The sequence below is a fragment of the Pseudomyrmex gracilis genome, unplaced genomic scaffold (genome assembly GCF_002006095.1).
Source record: "Pseudomyrmex gracilis isolate BER0280 unplaced genomic scaffold, ASM200609v1 scaffold_20, whole genome shotgun sequence".
NCBI classification, from domain to species: domain Eukaryota; kingdom Metazoa; phylum Arthropoda; class Insecta; order Hymenoptera; family Formicidae; genus Pseudomyrmex; species Pseudomyrmex gracilis.
In genome coordinates, this window is record NW_018020604.1 from 148811 (window position 1) to 169929 (window position 21119).

Below are 21119 nucleotides of genomic sequence, written 5' to 3' on the forward strand. Positions count from 1 at the left end.
TATTACACATTTTAGATGTTTACGCATTTTAACACACATGCGATCTGCATAAAATTATCATATTACACATTTATGTGTGTTTAAATAACACAGATAAGCGTGTAATCTTACAATTACACAGAAAAAATGTGTTAAAGTAACACACATGGATTTGCAGTGAGAGAGAAGACTTTTGACCCGCGTTGTTAACGAGCCTCGTGATCAACCGTTCGACCTGATTCTGTTATCCACGGGATAACCATCTCTGCGTGTCCTCTCTGTGTATCTCTTTCTCTCTCTCTCTCTCTCTTTATCTATCTATTTATCTATCTCTCTCTCTCTCTCTCTCTTTATCCCAACTGTCGTCGTAGTAGCGCGACGGTAATTGCGTCGGCGACGTGACATCAAGAGCGTCGAGTTCCCGTTGCATAGAACGCGAAACTAGGCCGCACAGGCGGCGTGACGCTTTTCCGCGGGTCGCAAAAATAGTATCGCGTTGGTGATACTTTCGCGACGACGACGACGTCTAGTCCAGGAAAATACCCGAGATAGCTTTAATTCTGTCGATTGCGCGCGCTCGTGGAACGAGCCGTTGCTGCGGAAACTCGTCCCGTGGCTGTTGTCACGGTTATATTAAGTGTCTCTCTTGAGAGAAGCAGATAGATAGCTCGCGCTCTATATAGGTGAGAGAGACGTTCGTTGAATTACCCCGCAGATGTAGTTCATTACAACCTCATATTGCTTGATATTGCGACGACGACGTGCGAAAATTATTTGAACGCGCGCCCCGATATTTCGCTCGAATTTTCGACCGACGCGCAGATTAATTGGATGCGATCACGAAATTTTGTCGAATGCGAATCGTTTCGCATTTTCGATTGCGGAAACGCGAGAGTTAAAACCGCAATTTGCAAGAGTTCATTACGTACGTGTGTATCTTTAAATCTTTATTGATTCGACCTTTAGGTTCCTAAAGCCAAAGAACTTGGCTTACAAATGACCACATTTGCATTCTCCAGTTGCACTTCCTCTAACCTTGTTTAGTTTTTAATTTCTTGACCTCTCTCATCCTCAAGCTACTCTTTTCATTTTATCTTTCTTCCTCAATATATTTCTATAACCTTTGATCTGTTGTTATTATTTACACGTTAATACATGTTCCGTCTCGTTCTCTTACAGTTCTCACTTATACAAGTTCCTTCTTACAAATCGCCACATTTCTTCTCTCTTTTCAGAATCTATTTCCTTCTCATTTCCACCTCGCTATCTTATTTTGACTATCTTCTATTTCCATCTCTCTCTCATTTCTCGGTCGCCAATAGAAAAGCTCATTATGTGAAAAGATACACATCTCATCGGGATATCAAATGTTCCAATCTTAGAGATCGCGTTAAACGTCCGACGCAACGGGCTTCTTCTGAAAGAAAGTGACACTAAGTCGGTCGCGTCGCTGGTAAGAAATATAATAGGTATGTCACGTGTGTGTGAAATACGTCGCGTACGGGAATACGAACGTAACCGAAACTTGCTGAGTCGCGAATAGCATCATTTATTGGGAATCGAAGACAACCGATGTGACGTTCGAATTGTCAGCTGATTAAGAGACCGTACGAGAGTTGCCTTCGTCATATCGATCGCGACGACGGGAAGCAAACCGTGACGAAAGTCGCGTGGTGTCGCTATAAGACCGCTGTTTACCCGCTGAATATACGCGCGTCGCTATTTTTCTGCAACGACGACGCAATATAATCGCTTCTCTCTTTCTCTCTCTCTCTTCCTCTCTCGAAAGAGAGAGAGATTCGCGAGCAAAATAAAGAATGTTTTTGCTTTATAACCCGATACGTTTAAAACGATTAAAACATATGGAATGGATTCTTTTTTTTCATAAACATTTAAAAGAAATGTTGTTATACGGCGAACAATCATATACGAATTGCTTTAATGCGAGATATTCTCCGGTGCAAAAATATATTTTTTCTGAGATCTTTTTTTTTACTCTCGCATACGCGTCAATTCGCAACTAATGGATTTAACAGATATGCGTATATTGTTTCCCGATCATTAAATTCAATTGGCTCCGATTCGCGATCAGCTGATTCTTGTTTATCGCGCGCGAAGGTGACGTTTTTTTTTTTTGCGCGCGAGATGACGAATAGCTCGTCGTGTCGAGCAATATCTTCACGGATACACGTATGTGTGTTTTTATCAACTTTTTCTGAGCGCCAATCTTCGTGAAATTTTATTGCTTCGATTAAACTTTATCCCGAGCGAGATAATGCATCGCGTCTCTCTCTTTTTCTTCCGATCAACTTCTGCGGTGAAAAAAAAGATATATTTACACGCAAATCCGCGTATCGCATGCACTGAGGAAACGATTGACAAAAAAATTAAAAAAAAAAAAAAATAAATAAAAAGACTACACGGATAACGTGTTGTTTACAGCAGATAGAATAACCAATCATTTATACGAATGTGTTACAACGATATACATTGATTGACATGTTTTCGCGTTTCCCTGCACAACATTGATGTTTTGTCGCGCAAGTATTATTGGAGTACCTACTTATTTTCCTAGTAACTATAAATATGCGCTTCTAAGTATACACGTATTGCAATTGTGTGTCTATACTACTATACGATACTGCGTCTGTGTCTGTCAAATAACATAACCAGTTTAGTTTGTAGAAAAATTTATTTGTATAAGACGAAAAAAATACATCTATTTTACTCGATTGTGTGAAACTAAAATGTTTTTATATCAATAATGTTCAGTCGCCACACACCGCGTTGCCTGACGTCTTTGAGGCACGTACTTTCTATTAAGTATCGAGTGGAAAATGGGTGTATGTATTTTTAGTTTAATTTAATAGAAAAGTTTTCTATAGTCGTCCTTCTTTTGACTGTAAATCCCTTGTTTCGGACACGGCACTTTGTTTATTTTGTTTTATCTTAAAAGAATTATTCCTTGACATGTACTACGGCGCCGTAAAGATTGCACTTTTTATAGCGTTGTAAGTAGTAAAAAAGATACGTGCGCACCGAACCGTCGTCGAAAATAACGCTCGGCAATAGCTTTAATTCGAAGTCAACGATTTGTCTCTCGAGCGCTAATTGCCACTCGGAGAAAATGGATTTTTGCCGGTGATAATCTCGCACAAAACGAGAGTAAAAAAAAAAAAAAAAGAAAGAAATGTTAATACCACAGTTGTACGTATACGAGTTCGTCCGGAGTGAAAACTCAACGAAACGAGGTCTCGCACTTGCTCCTTTGCAAATTTATAAGAGAGCGATAATTTAAGTAAAATTTATCGCGTTAATTTAATAATTGAGTTCGAAATAACTTTTCGCGAAAGTTATTACGAAGTTTATTGAAAGACGATCGATAAAACGTAATTTCAAGTTCCACCTTGTCAATATTTTTTTCCGAGCGGAAAGAAAAACGATTCGTCGGTGGATTTTCCAGTGCAAGTCCCTTCTAAGTTAACTCGGCAACGCGATCGGTCTGTCTCTTTCTCTCTTTCTCTCCCGTCGGGTCAGCTTGACCTAGGCTATTACGTTTTCCACCCTGTACACGCGCGCGTGTGCCAAGTGCATGTGCTTATAAAGTCGATACTAGTCGTAGCTAGGGGTTCGTTACCGGGTTGGCGCACACGGGGGGGTGGTTTTTCATTCCTGGGTTCTCATGCAATCTTTCCGACCGAATGACACGAGAGAAAAAAAGAGAGAGAGAAAGAGAGGGAGAGGAAGATATATAATACCTCAAGAGATATTATTATCTCTACATATTTTATTGCACAATGACATGCTCTCATACTTCAAAACTCACTCGAGCCATTTTCTGACAAACATTAATTCGTATTTTTATCCTCACAATAATTCGAGATTGATGTTGTTTTTTTTTCTCTTCGTTAACAATTAGTTTCTCTAATTATACCGTAGCAATACAATAAAACTTTCTTAATAACCGCGATAATGACAATATGACGTAAAACGATTTCTTCTTATTCCTCGAGTCTAATAATTAATACTCGTGCGACGTCGACTGCGCAATTATCGAATGTCGTGAAATCGCGTGCGGGTTCTCGCGCGCGAAGGCGAAATCGTTATTTTCGAAGATAATATCCGGAAATTGGTCGTGCGGCTAAAATGTCACGAAATGTCGGGGAAACTACGCTTTCCGCGTTCCCGTCGGTTTTACTTTGTTCGAGAGGCGGTCGATGGGAGATCTCTCTCGCGCTCTCTCTCTCTCTCTCTCTACAGGGCGGCGGGAGACCTCGAATCCCAGGACCACGGAGAACAATAATACAGCTTTATACATGTGCTCTGTATATTGGATGTTACGTGCACTAATACACACACGACCAGCGTCGTCGCTCGTATGTGAATGCACGCAGGGATTAACCGTAATCGCGCATACATTGCGGATCGAGTAGGTACGTACGTTTGCCCGTATAGGACAACGTTGTACAGTCGAGGCGCGAATGCGCGCGCACGAGTGCGCAATGCATAAATATATTACAACAATCCGAACTCCTCCCTCCGTCGGAGATACCGCAATACGGAGTTAAAAGAATACACACACACACACGCGCGCACAGATTCGCGATTAATTCAGGGACATGAAACGTTAAGAAAAAGAAGTTTTTTTTAGCAGCATAAACTTTTATCTACGTGAATAAAAGACATATTTTCGAATTCTAAACAAGGTCAATGTAATAGTGTCGCGACAACGTTCTCACATAGGACTATCGACATGTGACAATACAGATATACGGGGACTACCCGTGTTTACACCTTCGCAGACAAAATAAACTACTACCGTAGTTTCTTTTTTTTTTCTTTTTTTTTTTTTTATCAAGATTATTTACTTGTTTACGTCAATTTATCTGTGACAGTTTGTGACATCCTCTGTTTGCGACATTTCTCAATTATTTTTAACGCGTTCCAACGTGCTTTTTCTATTTCATCAAATTATCTCGAACTATTACCGAGCTATCTTTTTTTAGATCATTGTCTCTATAGTCACCTGGGCGGCACATATCGTGTCAAACCTATTTGCCCGAGCACTCTTCTGGGTAAACATTACGCGCAGTCTGACGACTGACAGGCTTATCGGAACTTTAATATTGTGTTTAACGTTCGGGACATACTGACGAATAAGTTACACGCGAGAGTTACCAGCAGTTTTCAAGAAAAAAAATAAAAAAATAAATAAAAAGATGATATCCACAACGGAATGCGACAAGAATCCAATTTTGTTTCGCACGATCGACCGGTCACGTCACATCGGCCGAACTATTGTCGTTGTGTTGCGATGACATGTGGTTGCGTTTCATGAGCATCGTCATATGCGCGTGTGGATATAATTACACGCATGTGTACAGATCGCACACAATTGTCCTTGTTCGGACAGTTGTGAAATGCACTAAACGTCGAAAACGCGTTACGGTCGGCAGATTTAAATGTCCAAATTACACACCCCGCTCTCTAACAGGGAATAAATTATTTAATGGTCACGTTGCGCTTCTCTGCCGTGATATTTTCCGCCGCTCTACGTGCCGTTTCCGAAAATTGCGATTCGCTCTGGCAACCTTTTCCCCGGATCATCTATTTTGTAACGTTCATCAATTCTTAACATCGATTTTTTTTTTTTTTCAATTTTGTGATAAGCGGAAAAACAAACATAATTTATAAACAATCGAACGAGCGAAACTTATTGTCATCAAAATTGTTTCTTTGTGAATCTGTTCTATTATTTATTAGTTTTTATTTTACATTATTTCTGTTATCTTTCAAGAGTGTTTTTTTTTAACGTTGTTGATAGGAGAGTAGTGTTTACGCAAATCAAACAGTTTGCTAGTATTCCCTTCCACACACACACACACACATACGCATGAGTACCTGTACTGTTTTATGAAGATGATCGCGATCCCTCGTTTGCTTTTATTGGGTGGTTACCTGTCTCGTACACGGGACCAACTCGATGCGCGCGTTCACTTAATAAATACTCTCTCTCAACGAGCATACCTGTTATTTCTGTGTGTACGACCGCGTGTCGCAATCGCTTCTGCGTGTGCACCACGCGGTGTGCGCGCGTATGTGTTGGTTGCAACGAGCCGTCGCTACATTGTGTATAGATCCTCCCCGTAATAGTTCTTACTGGCACTTGCTTGCTTCTCCGCGCGTATTGCGACAGAGACACACACCGGCGGCCTACACTCGGCAAACGCGTCCGGAAAGGCGTTTTTTCCACGGCGTAACACAACCGCGGCGGCGTCCCTTTGATGTCTCTGAATCGCGCACAATCGCGTAATGGTTTGATAAGCAAGCAACACTTCTCTCGCGCTCTCGGCGCTAATATAACATCGCACACATCCTCGGATGGAGTCCAAGTTTTATAATGCGCGGAGAGCGCGTGTGGGCGATGGCAGCCATCGTCTTGATTTTACACACACACGCACACATTTATATAATACAGAGTCCAGTCTTTGCTCAACACTCGCAACTTTAATTTTCACGTGATAGACTTTTAAGAAGATTAAACCGGCAGTCGCCGGAGAGAAGAGAGAGGGGTACGCGCCGCAATTCACGACTCCACCGCGTCTCGGCGAGTATTATTCTCGTGAACTCCCGGGCGATCGGCGAGCGAGCGGTGCGCAACCGTGCGATTTTCCGTGTATCGCCCTAGACTAGAAAACGTAGCCTGCAATTATCGTGTGAACGAGGCCGAGCCCAGCCGATGGCTTTGTTTCGTATACTTTTTAAATGGCGACTCTCTCGGCTGTTGTTCCACGAATGACGCGCTGCGGTTCCGTAAATTCGAAGCGAAGCGAATTGGAGCGCTAGGGAGCGCAATTTGAACTCGCTCGGACGGATGAGAAAAAGTGGCGATATATGTATATATATATAAAAGACGGATTAATCCCGTAAAACAAAAGATGTCGCGATCGAGCGGAGAATTTCGAGAGAAGAGCACTTCGTCGGACCGTGTAATATGTGGATTATCCCCGTTTTAAACTCCTCAACACCGAGGAAAACGAACGGGGAAACGTATCATCGCCGGTTAGAAAGTGGAACAACATTAATATATATTTTTCGCGTCGAAAGCGCATGTTGCGCCGTTTTGTACAAGACCTCTCAAAGTCGGTTGCCTCGACACGAAATGCCTCGTTGGAAAATGCCTTGAAAATGCCATCGGCACTCCTTCGGATGTCGATAATAATAATAGATGCTACTGAAACGCGATAGCGCGCGGATACAACTTTAAACTGCACACAATGTATGTGTGCGCGCAGCGTCGATATTTTCGCGCTCGTCTTTAGATCGTCGACGATGTCGAAAAGTAGCAGTGAGTACTTTTCACGTGCAAACTACCATCGGAAACTGAAACCTCGTCTCACGAAACACATCGACGCCATTTATCTAACGTGCGCGCGCGATTTCTCCGCGCTTCGTTTATATGCCCCGGTGCTTATTGCTTCTCGTCACGAGTCATCGCGTCCGAGTTTTCTTTTTCGGCGCGCTTTAGCGGCGTGCGCGCGCGCACATACACACACACACACACACACATATGCGCGCGCGCGCAATTACCTGTGCGAATGAGGTCGCGACTTTAAGTAGTTGCCGATGATGCCCGGCGCGCACACAGTGCCCGTCCCGATGCACATTACAACGACCGGCGGCTCTGAACTGATGCACTTTCGAGATTACACGCATGAGATTACACGTGATATATTTTTGTAACGCTTTTTCTCCCCGAGAGATCGCGCGAACGCGCGCGTGTGTAATTTCTGCGCGAAGACTCGAATCCATCGTTAGACCGTGAAAAATCGGCGTGAAAATCGAATTAGTCCAAACGCGAAATCGTTTATGCGGGGCTTCTTTGTGTGCGTTGTAAACGTATTAAAGGATGTCGCGAAGCTGTACCTTGGCAAATAGCGCACAAACTTCTATACTACACACAACAGTCTGAAAACTACTACTTTGATCGCCACGTTACACCACAAAACTTTCGTTCAAGGCGCGCTCTATAAAAAATACGATCGATGAAACGGCGTGTGTGCACTCTCTCACCTGCATCACCGTGTGTCTATACCTTCTGATATGCGCTGTTTTTTTTTCTTTTTCTGTATACGTATGCCACAGTTTTGCCAGTAAGTGCATCTCTCAGAGATTTGAGGATTTTCCCCCTCTTGTTACGATAAAAACAAACAAAAACAAATATCTCTTCCAAAAGAAGAGAAATTCTCAGTTCAACAAATTTTTCACACGTGAAGCGATCGGTTCAATAACCGATAACGATTCACGCGCGCCAAGTTTTACGTCTCCCCCATTATATCCCCGATACCGTTTCTCCGCGCGCTTTTTTTTTTATTTTTTTTTTTTTTTATTATTTTCCACGATAATGCTTATTGTCGCGGGCAATCTCTCTTGCGCGCGGGTCCGCGATTATCTCCTCCGTGAAAGTTGAAGGAACGCCTCGGCTGGTGGTTGAGGAGCGTGTGCGCGCTCGCCTGAGTAGATTACGGGCTGAGAAAAATATGTTTTTTTGCGCGCGCGCGCCCTACGTGTGTTGTCGACAAGTTCTCACATCGAACTTCGGATTGACTATTTTTTTTAACCCGATATAAAACGTGAGATATTCAAGAGCGGGCGTATCTCTCGTAACGCTTCGTAAAGTATTTAACAAATATTTACGCGAAAAAAATGAAAGGAAACCGAAACTGAGAGAAAGAGAGAGAAACAAAGTCTCTCAGGAAAAATATTCATCGCGAAAATGTTAGTTTCCTTGTTGTACTGTAACTTCAGTAGTTTCGTCGTCGGCAAAATAGATTCTCGGTACTAAATGATGCAAGCGGATGATGCAAATCTCTTCACGAGACTTCTAATTGAGACGGAAGATCAAAGAGCATATTGAAGACTAATCTTAATCTTTTCTCGTAAAAATGTCGCAGTATATGTATACAAACACACACACACACACACACACACACACACAAAAAGAAATTGATAAAAATCAATCATGTACAAGATTAAAATACTACATATCTTGTGTTGCGTAAGGTTATCGCGCATCGGGGTTACTGTCTGAGATTCGACAGAGGATTTCCCTGTCTGTGAGAGAGTCCCCTCGCTCGGCACGCGCATATGTTGTGTCGCATCACACACACGCCTCGTGCGTGTACACTGCGTGTGACTTACAAACAGCGTAGCAATGTAAGTCGCGATAAGCAATGTGTAAAGATCGCATCCTCAATATCTCTTTCGCCTCGATTTCCCGACGACAATTCACGACGAAAGGTTCACGCGAGGTCTCCAACGCGATAGTAGTATAGTCGGCGCAGTATCTCCGCTGATTGTTCAACTGTGCATAGTAATCGCATAAGTCTGTTTTTTTTTTTTTTCACTTGCAAATCAAGTAAGGTCAGTCGGACAGCGATCTATAGAAAAGATCGGCCCTCGCGCATATGCATGCATTATTACGGAAGGAGAAGAGTGTGCACGTACGCCGCTTGACAGACGACAATATGTTGCAAGTATCGCCTATACGCAACGTTGCGTAATGCGATTTTTGTTTCCAGATTTATATTTTTACATTCTCTCATATTTTGCGTCTTTATTTTTCTCGTCACTTCTGTCTCTCTCTCTCTTTCTCTCTCTCTCTCTCTCTCTCTCGTGCGCGCGCGATTTCCCGCACGCACGTATGAATAAATTAATTATCGCGCATCCGGTCGCCCGAAGCGCTCGATTCGCTTCTTGGATTTAGAGTGTGTGACGTAAGGTTGCCGAAGCGATGTGTGTCGCGTCGGCCTTGAATTTTCATCGCGTGCCAAGATTACGCCGTTCTTGCGAGCCTCTCCGCGTCGATCAATTACACACCCGCCTCGGTCTCTCTCCGCGATTCGAAATACGATTTCCGTCTCCGATCGCGAAAACTCGTCGACTTTATCGCCCAAGTGTAATTTGCATACGCGTAAGATAAATAATTTTTTTTTTTCTCTTCAGATAACGATTCCGAAGCGAGCGTCGGGGTTTGCAATCAAGCGCGTGTAGATCCATTCGCGTTTTACGATCCAGATGGAGAGTCTTGTGAAATGGTAGAATTTATATTCGCCAATTTGCCCACGGGTTGTTCACGTGCTTCCGGGTGTATCCGGACAAATCATAAAACATATCACGCGTCGGTTCTCGTCGGAGCGTGTAATCTATAAAGGAAATGAAAAGACCTCTTTGCTGGATTTAAAATCGAAGTTGTTGCATACACACACACACACTCATGCGCCCGTATACACTCACGAGATTAGAGTGTTATACTTTCTCTAATCCACATTCCATTATGTGTGTTTCGCGCTTGGTCTTGCAACATTAAGTTACACACGAGTTATACGCGCAATTAGTAAAAAAAGAAAAAAAAACACACATTTCACAATTTGTACAACCAGGCTTGTAATTATTTTTTATTATTTTTTCCAGCTGTTTGTTGAATATTATCGTTTGAAAGTACGTGTCTGTATAATAGCGTGTTACAATATAAATATTGTTTGTGACAGAGAAAAAATATTACAAAAATAGCATTGAGTGTGATTCTCTGTTTATTTGTTTTCAGATGTCGACCTTCAAACTCAAATCGACAACTCACTGGCGATGCCGGCCACCTATCAGACTCTTTGCTCACGTGCTCAGCTAGCTCAGCATTGTTGCAATCTCGCGCGAGAGCAAACCAGAATCTGCGAGAAGCTGGTCCACGACCAGCATCTGCAGCAGCAGGGCTGGGCCGCTGTGGTTGCGAATCTCGAGGACATCACGCAGATGTTTCAGTCGCGAGCCGAGCAATTCCAGCAGTCCTTCGTCCTGTATCTCGCCGAGAGGCAGCAGCATATGGAACTCCTCGACAAGTACGGAACTCTCTTTCTCTCTCTTTTTTTCTTACGGACAATTGAATAGACGTTGCCAACTTTACGTGCGAGTATCTATCGAATGAATTGTAAAGAACTTTTACGAGTCGCTACAAGTTTTAATCAGACAGAGAATTTGCATCGGACACGGCCATTGCGATTAATGTCGCAACGAATCCCGCTTTCCTTTGCGCGATAAAAGTGTCCGCCGAAATGCGACGCGATATAGCTAAATAATAGCGAGATTGGAAAATAACGACTTTGTCGACGCGGATCGCTGGGAAATATTTTCTCAATGAATTACATAATGCTACTCCACTTTCAATAATTACTATAATTGCAATAGAGGATATTACCATTGAATTCACGCTTTAATTATCACAGCTTTGATTACCATATTTAATCATTGATGTTTTAATTACCATGGCTTATAACGTTAATAGCTGATTGAATAATCGGACCGTCACATAATTTCATTGCTAGGATGTGCGTCGAAGTTTTGTCGCAATCAGTCGGACACAAATAAATGAACAATGTTGATTTGCGAGGAACAGTTTTATAGATTTGTTTTTTTTTGTACGTTATTAAGTTTTTTTTTTTATAGATATGTGTATGTGAGTGTCTCAATGTTGTTGCAGCTTCAGCGCCGATCTTGGAACTCTGGCAAAAATTCCGATTCTGCCAGCCTTGAGGGCCCAAGCCGAGGGCCTGTTGAGCCCGGACGATCAACCGAGTCAGTCCTCCGAACCGACGTTGGAAGACGGGGGAGAAGTGCTCAGTTTACTTCGATGGATTTCAGCTAAGGACAATCAGAGCAGTTTGGAGCAAGTGGCTGAGCACTGCTCCCGTGGTTTGGAACAGTTCAACGAACAACTAATGCAGGCTTTGAAAGCCGAGGTAGATGCGGCTATCGAACAGGCCAACAAACAAGATATGAAGGAAATCAAGGGATTAGGCGAGAGGTTGTTCGCTTTGGAGCAACTGATGGTACAGAGCAAGAAGCTTGTTCACGAGCAGGGTGAGCTGGCTCAGGGTTTCATGCAAAATCAGAGTCGGGCGAGCAATTTAGGCGACCCGAGCATTCTGCCGGACCTCTGCACTTCTCACCGGAAGCAATTAGTCGTCATGCTGCAGGCTCACAATCAGCTTCGTGATATCCGTCGCAGATGCACCAAAGCGAAAGAGGAGCTCTCGGTGAATATTTACCATCGCCTCAAGTGGATCATGTACGTGGAGAACAAAATGGTGGAAGTGGGCAACAAGCTGATCATATATCACGAGAGTTTGAAGCGATTGAGGAGACATCTGGAGGTGCTCCAACAGATACACTTAGCCCCGGAAATGTACATAAGCGCGGTGGTTGAGGTTGTTAGGAGGCGCACCTTCTCCCAAGCTTTTCTAGTGTGGGCCAGCAATCTCGCATGTCAGTTGATGACGGTTCACAGCGAGGAGTTGGCGCGCAGACGAGAGTTTCAGAACAAGTTTGACGGCCACTTCTTGAATACTCTATTTCCGGGTCTAGAAGACACACCGCCACCCTTTGCGACACAGGCACCTTCTGTCTTTGACAACGGGCTACCCAAGGTAAAGGATTTTACAAGGAAGGATTTCAAGATAATCGTTTCTAAACTCTATATGTTTCTTTTCGCGTAACGTATTCTTCATTTTCGATTAGTTGACTGCGGATGATATGGAATCGTTGAGAGCGCAACTTCCAGACTTAGCGCTTACAATTTCTACGCCGGATCTGAACAGCATCACGCAGTTCTTCTTGTCTAAGAGTTTTTCCGAAGGTAGTACCGATGGCAACAAGGAGAAAGACGTAACGTCCGTGAGCACCGACATTCCAAAAGATCAGGAGCGCACCAGCAGAGCGCCGTTGTTGTCTGACAGGTAAATGTCGTTATATTATTGATTACTCTATGCTTAAAAATAGCGTAAATTATGTAATATACGTTGTATCGATTTTTAGAGGAGGCTTCGAATCGGAAACCGACACGGAGGAGTTTGAGAAGATCGGCCAGGCCGGCGTGGACGCGGGCAAACCCGGCGTGTTTGACGGGGCGAAACAGAAACGACAGAAGCAATTGGAGGTTGGTGCCTCTCGAAGCGTGTCCCCCGCTTCCTCGACCTCGACTAACGTCTCCCCGTTAAACTCGAAAGTCGCGGACCTAACGACACGTTCGTCCACATCAAGCGAACCCGGTTCATTCCAATTTCCCAGCTTGTCCACCACGAGCGAGCGCCCGGCTCAACTGAGTCCTCTGACCGAGTGCGCGGAGAATGGCGCCGCCGATTCCTCCGTTTGCTTGCTCCACAGCGATCTCTCCAACTATCGCGACGCCATGCCTATCGAGGAACAACATTCCCTGAGTCCGAATCCTCCTTCCTTGCCACGGTCCTCCGTCATGTGCGATGGCCAGCATCAGCTGCATCAACCGTTGTCCGGTAGCGGCGGTAGCAGCCCGTCCGTCGGCGTGGGCGCTACCGACTTCATGGGTACCGAATTTTACATGGATGAATCTCTGCCAAGCAGTCTCAGCGAGCATCCTGCCGACGGTCAACATCAAGCTATCGTGTCCCTTCTTCAGGTACTGGACGACTTACAGCTCGCTAACAGACAACTCCTGTAGTCTTAGCTGTTAAACGTTCCGTAAAGTATCACTTCCGTCACTATCTCTTTGAAGCGTGTACAAGTCTTCTACTATATAAATATTTTTAATATATATTTCTTTATTATCTTTTTTGTTGCTCCTGTTGTTTTTTTTTTTTTTTTTTTTTTTTTTTTTTTTTTTTTTTTTTTTTTTTTTTTTTTTTTTTTGAGTTTTCTTTTCGTTAAGAAAATATTGCTCAATAAAACTCCGTCGAAACACGTCCGTAGTTGAGATTTGCTTTTCTTTTATACATATGATTTTCTAGATTAGTTTCCAGTATCGTTGTCTTTGTATTTATTAGCGAGTAATTAGTGGCGATTTTGTATGCTAACTAGATCCTGCGAAACATGGGTATGTATCGCTGCTTGCCTTGTGTCCACAATTGTGTCAAACTAATCAAAACTGAATCTGTTGCGTTCCCTAAATATTTGCTTGCACAAGTTGGCCTCACATAAAAAAAAAAAAGAATACGCGCTCAAGTGCGTACGTGTGTGTGTGTGTACGTGTGTATGTGTGTGTGTGCGTGCGCGTATGCGCGTGTATACATGCGTGCATCTTGATTTTTTACAGGATAGCTGGCGTCGCACTCGTTTTCCCAATCCCTTGACCTTACATATCCCTTCGGACCTAGATTGAATACATCCACACGATCGCTTTCACAACAACACATCCGTTCTAAATTAAAATGATTTTTTAATTTTGTATGTTCACACTACACGATTTCGGACATACCAAGATTTAAAGAGTGAAGTTTTCTCGTACGAATCTTTCTCGATCTCCACATGGAAATTGAGGAAAATTTGTTTGAAAAACAAAATGTAATATATGACTTCGAGCGTATTCACATCGGAATATCTCTGGTGTTTCATCGTTTCAGGAGAATCTCGGTAACACACGCGAGGAAGTGGAGAGACTGCGCTCCATTTTGAAGACAATGAAGGCAGTTGTGTGCGAGGAATTGTCCTCGATCCGAAACGAACTGGCGGTTTTGCGAGATCAGTCCAAGGATGACAAGAATGATGTTGCCGAGATAACGGAACGCATTCGAATGGCACTGTCTTTGTATTCGCAGGAGTACGACCGGAATCTTCAGAAGCGCGAGCAAGAAATGGCGATCGAACACGAGTTCAAGTTGTCAGATTTGACGAAACTGATGCAGAGTCGCGAGGAAGAGACCTGCTTGCTCAAACACAGCCTCATGGAGAAAGAGTCGGAATTAGTCGAACACGAGCGATTGGTAACCACGATGCATCAAAAGTTGGAGGACGCACAACTCGAGAGCAGGAATATACAAACTCGTTTGCACCAGCAGCTTGAAGAATATTCGAGAATACTGACGCAAGCGCGTATAGATAAAGAAGAGGCGGTGAAAAAAACAAACGATGAGAGATTTCTTGAGATCACCTCTCTGACGAACTCTTTGACGCAATGTCAGAAGCGAATTAAAGAACTGGAAGATAATCTGAACACCGCTCGCAGCGATCAGGATAGGCTGGTGAAGGAGGCGACTGACAAATTTCAATTGGAATACAAGGCGGAGTTGGAAACCATTCGGAGTCGTTTCAAACTTATGGCCGCTTCCACAATGGAAAGAAGCCCCAGCGATTCTAGTCTAGAAAAAATTGAAGTAAGTAAGCTTGTCGACAGTTTAATGCGTTTTATTGAAAACGTATAAAAGAAAGATGTAGATTAAAATATATATTGTATCGATCTTCTTTTCAGAGAACAGATGTTATCGAGCTCGCAAATCACGAGGCGATAGTGGCGCAAGTGAAGGAAGATATGAAACAGGAAAACGCCGCGGCACTTCGCACCGCTATTGAGAAGGAAAGAAACGATTGCATGGGAAAATTGGACACCGAAATGAGATGGGTGAAACAAGTGCTCGAGGAGAAAAACAGAGAGATAGAAACGTATAAGATAAAAACAGCTGCGTTAATTAATAAAGGAAAACGTTATCAGAATATGTTGGATCAATTGGTTGGGCAACTCAAAACGGACATACAGCCAAAATTGAGGGAGAAGGTATCGTATATTATATTACTTCAAGTTTTATTACGTGATTTTGTTATTTTCTTAATTACATCTTTGCATTTTTGTAGATGCAAGATATAGAAGCAGATTCGGCATGGTTGCAGAACTGCTGCGAAGAAGCCGTGGAGAAAACGATACGGGAGCTATTGGAACAAAATGAAATTGGTGTGTATTCTCTAGAATCTGGAGTGCGCAAGGATTCGAGCTACGATCAATTGGACGCCAATCAAGCTGGTTCGGGAGAATTATTCAAAGATCTAGAAGCCGACATTCAAGTCTCGGAATCAAAGAAAGTGCGGCTGGAAGCTGACAAGAACGATTTGGTTCGGTTGTCAAGGCGACTTGAAGCACTCGAGAACGATAACAAGAGGCTATCTTCCGAATTGAACGTGATACGCGCGAGCAAAATCGCGGCCGAAGCAAAAGTGGAAACTTTAATGACGGATAAGTTTCGTTTAGAAGTCGAGTTACTGAAGGAACGAACTAAGAAGGTAATTAATAAATATATAAATATTGTTTTAATAATTTTATTTATTTACTGATTGCATGACTAATTTGTTGTTATTTTCTTGTTTCTTAAGGTAATTAGTGCCGATTTAGTACCTTCGGAAAGCCGCGAAAAAGACATGAACGCGTCGGTGGCGGTAGTTTCGGATTCATCTTCGAGCAAAGACGTAGCTACCAGCCCGGAACCAAATCGACGACCATCTTCCAAATCACTATGCTTCCATTCCCCGTTTCCTATATATACGCAAAAGAAGATCGAAAAGACGTCAAAAGTGGCAAAGATGGTGCAGGAGGGAACTGTGACCATCACTAGCTGCAATCCAGGTGACATAGTAGTTGTCGCCTGGGATACTGAACACGGCAATTACGCGATATATCAGCAATCCTCAACACTGTATTTTCTTCATTCGGATTGCACCGACGTCATGGAAAGAATGTGCTCCCAGAAGTACGTTCTTGCTGAAGTGATCGACAAGGAATATTGTCACGCGAGAAAGGTAAGGCTGCCATTGGTTAATTAATAATGGCGAATTATATATACCAGTTGTTATAACATCGAATTTTTGATGAATTTGCAATAACAAAGACAAATGTCTGTTTTTTTTTGTTTTTTAGCAGGAGAATCGGTATCACGTTCCGCTTGGTACGAAATTCTACAGAGTGCGCGCTAAACCACGAGACGGACTCGACGAAGCAGGCGCGATGTCAAAAAGTCAACTGAAAGACCGACGAAAGAGAATCGATGTCGAATAGGCAGACGTAATTTTCCGTTCAGATTAAGTGTCAAGAATCCAATCCTTGATTCTTGCCTAGTACAAGCGCTGTGATCGAGGGTTTGTGTCGGCAGGCCGCGTTCATTGAGGGACCAGCGACCCGGAACGCAAATCCCGAACTTACGTCTCCGCAACCATCCGGATACTTCGGATCTAGGTTAAAACCTGCCAGAGCCTCTAGACGCATCCTTGAATAATCAATGTTTAAGGTGATGGTCCACGAAAAGAGGTATGCGCAAGTTTTTCGGACGACACGAAATGAGACGGAAGGATGCGCCGGCGTTTTATTGTGATATAAGTAATTTTTAAAACGAGAGAAACATATTTGCCGAATGCGCTGTGGCTAGCTGTGAAGCATAACGATATTTGTATTCTTTGATTTTTCTTTTTTCAAATGATAAAGCAAAGAGAACAAAAAAAATTGAACGTCGTCAACGATCTTCTCATTTAATAAAAATTCGATAGGCTGACCAGTGTGTAAGAGAGAAATTGTTTAAACTTCTCGACATTAAACAGTGCGAGAAGACGAAAGTGTGTCCTTTGTAATAACGTGTAGCTTCCTCTTTCCGCATTCTGACGAGTACCTTTGCAATGTGTAATGCAAAAGGGAAAAAAAAACGTAATTGTAAGTTTTACAAAAATTGAGATATAGAAGAAAAAAAAAACGTGCGATGTTTACGTACACAGTGAAATACATACAGTACTGGACGAGTGTATATATCGATAGCTATACTTTTGCCACCAATACTTCGAATGTTTACTTAACTTAGCGATATATCAATTGCACTTCAACGAAGTGATTTAGGAGTAGGTAGCAATGTGTGTGTGTAAAAAAAAAATATATAGCTATAGAATTATATATACATATATAGTTTATACCAATAATTTATAATTAAAAATAAATGTATATATAAGTAATATGTACAAGTATATATACTTAATATATGTATAATATATATATAATTATATATACTTATACATATTGTTATTCAAAAAATACTTATATATAATTTATATATATATATATGTATATATATATATATGTATATATTTTACATATATATATATATTTTTATCTTTTATGACAACATCACAGGCAGAGAGAGTTAGAGAGAGGAGAAGAACGAAAGTTTTTACAAAATTCGAACACATTTCTTAAACATTAACAAACATTTCGAAGCTCGATAAAAAATATTTTTTCGAATATATGTTTGTCTGGTACTGTATATACTGTGTATTTTTAGATAATACATATGTATATATACCATATACAGAGTGTCTGAAACATTTGACAAAGCCAAAGTGTGAAGTTAGATTTGTCAAAATTTTTCAAACACCCTGTATATACTCATAGAATGCGTATCATTATACCAGTGCACGAACTGTGCAATATCCATGTACGAAAAAAAAAAATCTCGTAGGTCCTAAAGTTGTGAGCTAAGATTGTGTTAAGGTGTGAGAGAATTGTCCCGCGACCGTGTTGTGCAATTTCGCGAGGTTTACCTAATTCTCGTTAGGTTTATTATTTATACAGAGATCGTGCTAAGCGACGTTGTGCATTAATCATGCCCAGACAATTTCTTTTGGATAATACCTTGCGTTAGGTATTTTTTTTGTTTTTTTTGTTTTTTTTTTTTGTTGTCGTTTTGTCGCAAATGATTCTCACTCGTCGCGGTAAGACACGTACCCTTTTTCTGTTTTTCTCTCTCCCTTTTCTTGACATATTTGTCGTTTCTTTGTAGAACCAATCGAGTAAAGTATGTGTAAGTAAAACGCGCGAGTCTCGGGATGTTTCGTTCTGTACTTGAAGGAAACAAAGACCGCGGCGTCGTCATCGTTTTCGTATGCAATTTTCAAACGTTAGTTTAAGCAACGATCACCCGAAGATCCGCGAGCTCTGAGAAGAAAAGAGCCGCGGGCTTCGCACGTAGAACGAATTTTATAAATGTACCACCACGTACACACACGTATGTATATATAGTTTTCTATATCGTTTTGACCAGTGTCCGTACATATATATATATGCATATATATATGTATATATATATGTATATATATGCATATATATATGTATATATATGCATATATATATGTATATATAAATCGTCACATATAAACCGCTTGCAGAGGATTGCTCGTAAGCTCCTTTAGTTGCATTACTCGTACATATATTATCGAATATATCTCGCTATCTCGTTTTCTCTCGCGACGCGTTTTTCACACTCTCATTACGTAGGTAACAGTACAATAGCTCTGTGATTGTTAGTTTTCACGCGTTCTTACTTTTTATATTCTCTATTTCATGAAAGAATGATCTCGTCCGTTAATGTAGTTAAATAAAAAATAAAAAATAAAAAAAAAACGAAAAACAAAAAACAAACTCCCTAGAGATTGCCACTAGAGATAAACTAAATGAAGACAACAATGGTGTGTATATATATATATGTGTGATAATAGAAAACAAACGTGATGTTTAGCGCGTTGATGCGAATATTTATGCGCGGACAAGCTTCTTATTGAATTAAAAACGTTCTACACACACGTGGTCTCAAGCTGCTGAATATCCACATTCAAAAAAACGACGATTCTCTCCCCCCCCAATCCCTCCTCTTCCCACTTTATTATCGTCGAATCGCGCGGACCGCGAAGTCATTCTCTCATGGAATAAAGTATACGTTCGATCGTCAATCAAACTCTTAATTTCTCATTGTGCCGAGCGACGGTCCATTTGTTTTTGTTTCGAACCGCGAGTACGCAGATGTGACGAAGTGGCATCTCTCTTCTTTCCCCTGTATATAGTATAAAAAAACAAAACAAAAAAAAAACACGAAAGAAGAGGCCGTAATCGCGGTCTGTGTAAAAGAACTTTCGTTCGCGAATTGGCGCAAACTCCGAGTGTCGGTGAAAAAAAAAAAAAAAAAAAAAAAAGCGATTTGCAAGAATGCTGATACGTAAGATAAACTGTTCGGTATAGGATAATTTATAAGCTAATCTCGAAGTGTCCTCTCGGGGAAGGGGGGAAACCGGCGTATATCGCTTTTGGCGGCGTAGTTAGGCATTTGCTCTTTCGTCTTCAGGTTGAGCGATGTAGTGGCGATGAATTTTTTTAACACACACGGATCCCCCGAGGACGAAAAAGAAGAAATCCCCATTCCTTTCTCGGAAGCACCGTTTCTTCCTTCACTGTCGCCGTCTGTTGCACGAAATCGCACACGAAACGACGATTAATTAGTAATAGGTTTTACTGCCACTGTGACGATGAAAAGTTCACTCAATCTCGAATTATTGTAAAAAGACAAAAAAAAAAGAATCGATCTCCGTATGCGATTTCCGTGTTTTAGTTCACACACGTGTACCCACTACGGTTCCTACTAGACCAAATTTCTCTCTTTCGGTTCGGGAGCGGCGGAGAAAGCTCGATGCATTCGACTTGTTTTTTTTTTGTTTTTTTTTGTTTAGAACGTGCAAAGCTAAATACCACGTTGCTTCGAACTGAATATTTTTCGATATAAAGCTGACTTGTTCTTACATTTGAAATAATTGCGCGCGCTCGCTCTCTTCTCTTTCTCTCTTCCTCTCTCTACATTTTTTTTTTTTGTTTTTTTTTGTAGATATATTTATCCGCAACACCAACGAGAGACATGGCTGTCGAAGAAAGCAAAATAAGTTTGTGTTTTGCTGCATAAATTTTGTATGCAGATGCGGTTTCCGGCAAGCGTGTCTTTAAAAGAAACGAAAAAACGCGTGTGCAAGTTCCGCGTATGTGTGCGTGTGTGCCTGTATGTAAAATTTTCGGAAAAAGCTGAGTCGTTGCGTCTGCAATTTGTAAATTGTTGAGAGCGAAAGTGTTGTGTACTCGTCACTTCGAGAGGCAAGGAAATCTGTTGCTATATAAACATGTACATATATAAATGTGTAATTTCCCCGTATGTGATATATATATATATATATCCCCGACATTGATTTGCACCCTCCCCATTTGACTTTTACAACTCTCTCGAGAACTCGGGCGACAAACGTAACAAACACAGTAACAGTCGATGAGCGGTCATTCGACGTTTACCGTTTTTGTGTTTTTTCGCCAAGAATCTCTCGAGTTGCAACTACGTGCAACTGTGTAATATATAATCTTTTCACGCACCGGTACGGCACAAGATGAAGCACTTCTTGGGGAAACAAATCTCTCGTGTGTGAGCAACTTGTTTATATCTGGCAAATTATAATTAAAATTACACGCGAGACACACATCCGTCTCGCGCGTGATCTCGAAATTTATT

General features: G+C 41.8%; 1 protein-coding gene across 2 annotated transcripts in view; it reads left to right on the top strand.

The window, feature by feature from the left end:
* Positions 1-17719, top strand: part of LOC109851773 (RB1-inducible coiled-coil protein 1) — a 32022-nt gene extending 14303 nt beyond the window's left edge. Inside the window, exons 3-11 of one of the 2 annotated variants that reach the window (XM_020422180.1) lie at positions 10586-10874; positions 11513-12458; positions 12550-12767; positions 12847-13465; positions 14406-15155; positions 15251-15553; positions 15631-16053; positions 16144-16566; positions 16685-17719. In XM_020422180.1, coding sequence (XP_020277769.1) covers positions 10586-10874; positions 11513-12458; positions 12550-12767; positions 12847-13465; positions 14406-15155; positions 15251-15553; positions 15631-16053; positions 16144-16566; positions 16685-16822 — 4109 coding nt within the window. In that variant the 3' untranslated portion in view covers positions 16823-17719. The remainder of the gene's footprint in view (positions 1-10585; positions 10875-11512; positions 12459-12549; positions 12768-12846; positions 13466-14405; positions 15156-15250; positions 15554-15630; positions 16054-16143; positions 16567-16684) is intronic. The other variant, XM_020422181.1, reaches the window with a different exon arrangement.
* Positions 17720-21119: the final 3400 nt, after the last annotated feature.